The 4595-nt window shown below is 42.7% G+C and overlaps 1 protein-coding gene across 1 annotated transcript; it reads right to left on the minus strand.

Annotated features, from left to right (window-relative positions):
• Positions 1 to 319: 319 nt before the first annotated feature.
• Positions 320 to 2100, minus strand: LOC148845458 (strigolactones hydrolase CXE15-like). The gene has a single exon (XM_088955184.1). The coding sequence runs from the start codon at positions 1651 to 1653 to the stop codon at positions 643 to 645; it is 1011 nt and encodes a 336-aa protein (XP_088811310.1). The 5' UTR covers positions 1654 to 2100; the 3' UTR covers positions 320 to 642.
• Positions 2101 to 4595: the final 2495 nt, after the last annotated feature.

A 4595-nucleotide genomic window follows, 5' to 3' on the forward strand; every position in this document is an offset into this window, starting at 1 on the left:
GAACAACCGGACAATGAAAAGAGAGAGAGAGAGAGAGGATTCATAGTTGGTGCTTGAGTTTGCGTGACTCGCATTTGATAAATGAGCTGCTAAGATCAATTCTGAGAGAGAAAGAGAAGTGAGAAGAGGAACGAGAGAGAGAGAGAGGGATCACCAGTCACCGCTGCAGTTCACTGGTTGCGCCGGTTTTGTTTTCTTGAGAATGTTTGGCTATGTGAGACTGTGACTGAGAATGGAGTTTGTTCGGCTAAGAAAAAGAGATGAGTTATAAGAGAGGGATTGAGAAGAGAGGGATTAATATTTAGGGTTAGGGTTTAACTTTTATAGAAACCGGGCTGAACTTTTATTAACAAATCCCGAACCCGGCCCATAAAATAGTCGGGCTCGGGCTTTTAGGCCTGAGGTCAAGCCCATGGGCTAAAATACTTGCTCAAGCTCGTCTGGGGCTGGGCCGGCCCGGCGGGCCACACGGCCCATGAAAACAGGTCTAGTTTGATTTGCATCAACGACTTAATTATACGATAAAGAAGACTGGAGGGGAGAAGTACATTGGACATAACTGGAACAAGCAAAAACTAATAAAAGCTAAAACTGAAACAGAACTCTCTTCATGTTGCCCTTGAACAAGCTACAGGCCCTCAATCAGTGCCTCTTAATGAAGTTGGTGATCTCTGTGATCAAATGCTCCGTCTGCGAAGCTGTGTTTGGGTCTGCGTCGATGGCAATTTTGTTGAGGTAGAAAGAGTGGCCCATCCCAGTATTGATCAGCAACTCTATGTCCTTGCCTGCCTTCTTCATCGCCTCGTAATACTCCATCTCTGTGTCCCGAATCAGGTCTTTCTCCGCCACCACAAGAAGGAACGGCGGCAGCTTCAGCCCCGACAGAGGCGGAGCTGCAGACCCCATCGGGCATGTAATTGGGTGATCCTTTGTGCTGCCAACCGGTAATGCAAAAAACATGAATTTGTCAACCATTTCCAGTGTCAGGAATGGCGAGTCAGATTCATTCTCCAATTCCGACCTGCTACGCTCAGCTCGGATGAAACCTGGGTGTATGGGTATACCTCCGGCAAGCTGCAGTGGCTCTATCTCTTCGTTTCCTGCCCGAGCAGCCACCTCGTGCACCAGGTTCCCTCCAGAGCTGTCGCCTATGAAAAAGACTTTCTTGAAGTCTGCTTCAGCTTCGAGCCACGGCTCAGACAACTTGCCCCGAGCCACGGCCTGAAGCCACAGGAGGACAGAGTAACAGTCATCGCAGGCTGCCGGGAGCCTGTGCTCGGGGGCGCGTCTCATCTTGACGGAGACACACACGGCTCGCGCAGTGCGCACAAGGCGTGTGTAAATGTTGTAGTACATAAACCATTCTGGCTCACTAATGCAGAAGCCACCACCATGAAAATGAACTAAGATGGGGAATTTCTCCAGGTCTTCAGCTTTTTTCTCTGGCTTATAAATTCGGAAGGCCAGGCCAGAGTCTGCGTTAATAGTCAGGTCGCGGACGGCAACCCCATCAATGAACTCCTCATGCGGTTGGATAGGCTGAGCCATGAACTTGGCCTCCGGTGGTCCGCTCCACGTCCGGTCGACGGAGCCATCGTCGTAGAGCTTGAGCCAGCAGGCGACCTCCTCAACCAGCTTCTTCTCAAGAACCATGGCTAACTAAATAAGCTTGGGAGAATATACAATGGCTGCTCTCTCTTTTTATAGAGGACGGAGAGTCGTCACTCATCAGTCATGGAGTTCTTAGTTCTTACTATGAAATTTCTAGGCACACTCGGGTCAAAAGACAAACTTCCCATCAGGCAGAAGTAATTTACTTTTCTCCAAAAGCAAATCATGAAAGAATAAAGTGGTCTTCATTCTTCAAGAGAGAAGGCACAAACATTTTACCAAAAAACAAAAAAACAGAGGGATCATGGCACAAACAGAACAGAGTAAGGCAGAAAAGAAAACTGACTCGGGCACAGAAGAGCAGATGAAAAAATGGGTGGAGTCAATGTTTTCAAAACCGACCAAGTCTACAAATCGTGAATCTGGAACATCTCCCCGTGTATAGCAAGATGAGATGTTTCTCTATATCCGGACTCCCTATCAACCAATTTGAGTCATGGGTCACTACATCAAATGAGTCAACGGTTCAATTACCTAACTTTATTCAATGCATTTTGACCAAGTCCCGGATTTACAACTCATGGCAGGATGGCAGTTCAGGTGGACAGCGGGTTGAAAACACTGGGTTGAGTTCATTACGGATTTATTCAGACCCGAATCCGACATGAAGCCACTACAAACCAAACCTGACGTGACCCATTTGTTAGAAATTGGAATAGGGTTATCAATCCGATCCATTCCGTATCCTAAACAATAATAGGGAATTACCTTCTTAACAAAGGTTAATAATAATTCATAAATTTCATTTATATCACCGGGTCGGGTTTGGGAGGGCCAACCTCAACCCTATCAAGACTGACCCGAACCTAACCCACTATGATCAGGTCACGGCGGGCTTATCATTTAACCCCACCCGATGACATTGGTTTGGGTGATGATTAGGGATGCTTAAATCATCAACCAAACATTATGGTAGGTAGCAGTGTTGGATCCGTGCAGCATAATATTGTTGGCCACTAAAATGCAATGGTTTTGTGTTAAATATATGCTGAATATTGTACTGAAAGATCCCATCCAACGGTTTTGGCATGGAAATTCCAATTCAGTGGCAGTGGTGATAAATTCCTTGTTAAAGCATAGACAACTATATGTAATAAAGCTCAAAAGTGCTCAACAATGGCATCTGCCCAGAGTGGTGGAGTAGGCCAAATGGCCAATACTAATTACTAAAAAACCCAGTGGTCCCTTGGCTGCCTGCTGTCATTATTCAATATTCATTATCTATATATATGATAAGATCGGTAGAAGGCTCCAAATTTATCCACGTGGCAAGTTTTTTTTTTATTTTTGGTTTGGAGGAGGACCAAAAAAACAAGTTGGGACGTGGAAGATTTTCTCGGGGAAGAGTATTTGTCTATTTGACAAATATTATATAGGTAGTAGTTAAAGAATGAAAAGGAATTTCTAAGATGGGACTGGGATTCAGACAAGTCAACTGAAGACAATGGAACGCAGACTCTTGACTGTATTATTAGAAGGAAAGAGCACTTGACCAAGACTTGAGGAAACGTACACGACTCACTCTTTTACGCCTTCCACAAAACTTCCTTCATGTTTACCGATCAATATTGCATTAAAACCAAGCCAAATAAGAAAGGTCGAAAATGTGAAGAAATTTCATTCTCATTCATAGAATATTTCTGCTGTATAAATTTTTATATACAGAAAACTATTATAATTAAACTGTCACCTCATGCAGGGAATAATTCTAGAATATGAATAGTTCATTAGCTAAAAACTAACTCTCTAACTAACTATAAGCTATGCTAGGCTAAGATAAGGTACATCATATACAATATACATATCATAACATCCCCCCCTCAAGTTGGTACTTGGTGAAAATCAACCAAGTCCAACTTAGATAGCAAATAAGAAAATTGCGGACTGGAGAGGTCTTTAGTAAAGATGTCAGCCACTTGGTGCTTTGTTGAAACATGTTGAAGACTGATAAAATCCTTCTTGAAGTTGTCTTGGACTAAGTGACAGTCAATATTGAGATGTTTGGTGCGTTCGTGGAAGACAGGGTTTGCTGCAATATGCATGGCAGCTTGGTTGTCACACCAAAGAGTGGTTGGCAGCTGAAGAGAAATACGAAAATCAACAAGAATGTATGAAATCCAAAGCAATTTGCAGACAGTGGAGGCCAAGCTGCAATACTCTACCTCTACTGATGATCGACATACCGTGGTTTGCTTCTTTGTTTTCCGCAATATTAAGGTAGAACCTAGATAGATGCAGTATCCAGTAAGTGATCTTCCGCTCTATAGACAAGAAGCCTAGTCTGAATCTGAATATGCTTCCACAACAAGAGAGTTATTTGCTGGATAAAAAAGACTTGTTGATGGACATCCCTTTAAGTATAGAAGAAGATGAATGGCAGCATCCCAGTGAGGTTGACATGGAGAATTAACGTGCTAACTGAGTTGCTATACAACAAAGGTGATGTCTGGCCTACTGAGGCTTAAATAAAGTAGTCGACCAACTAGTCTTCGATACTTGTCAAGTTCAGCAAGTGGTGTCCCTTTATCAGCAAATAATTTTTTGCCTTTAGGAAATGGAGTGGAAGTTGTCTTTGCCCCAAGTAATCCTGCATCAATTATGATATCCAAAATATATTTTCGTTGACAGATGTAAGTGCCAATATTTCCTCTTGCAATATCAAGTCCAAGGAAATACTTGGCATGTCCTAAGTCCTTGATGGTAAAAGCAGCATCTAGGAAACTTTTGACATCAAGAATTTTATCTTCACATGTTCTAGTAATAAGGATATCATCCACATAAACAATGAGTGCCAAGAAATAAGAACCAGTAGATAGAATAAACAAACGGTGATCAAAGGTTGATTGAACAAAACCATACCGTTTAAATGAACACAAAACTCTAAATTCCATTGTCTTGATGCTTGTTTTAACCCATATAGAGAT

Source organism: Nelumbo lutea, chromosome 7 (genome assembly GCF_056320005.1).
Source record: "Nelumbo lutea isolate HS-2025 chromosome 7, American lotus-T2T, whole genome shotgun sequence".
NCBI classification, from domain to species: Eukaryota; Viridiplantae; Streptophyta; class Magnoliopsida; order Proteales; family Nelumbonaceae; genus Nelumbo; species Nelumbo lutea.

Bases quoted from the DNA above. Each gene is read 5' to 3' on its own strand.
- LOC148845458 (XM_088955184.1), bottom strand. From the start codon at position 1,653: ATGGTTCTTGAGAAGAAGCTGGTTGAGGAGGTCGCCTGCTGGCTCAAG.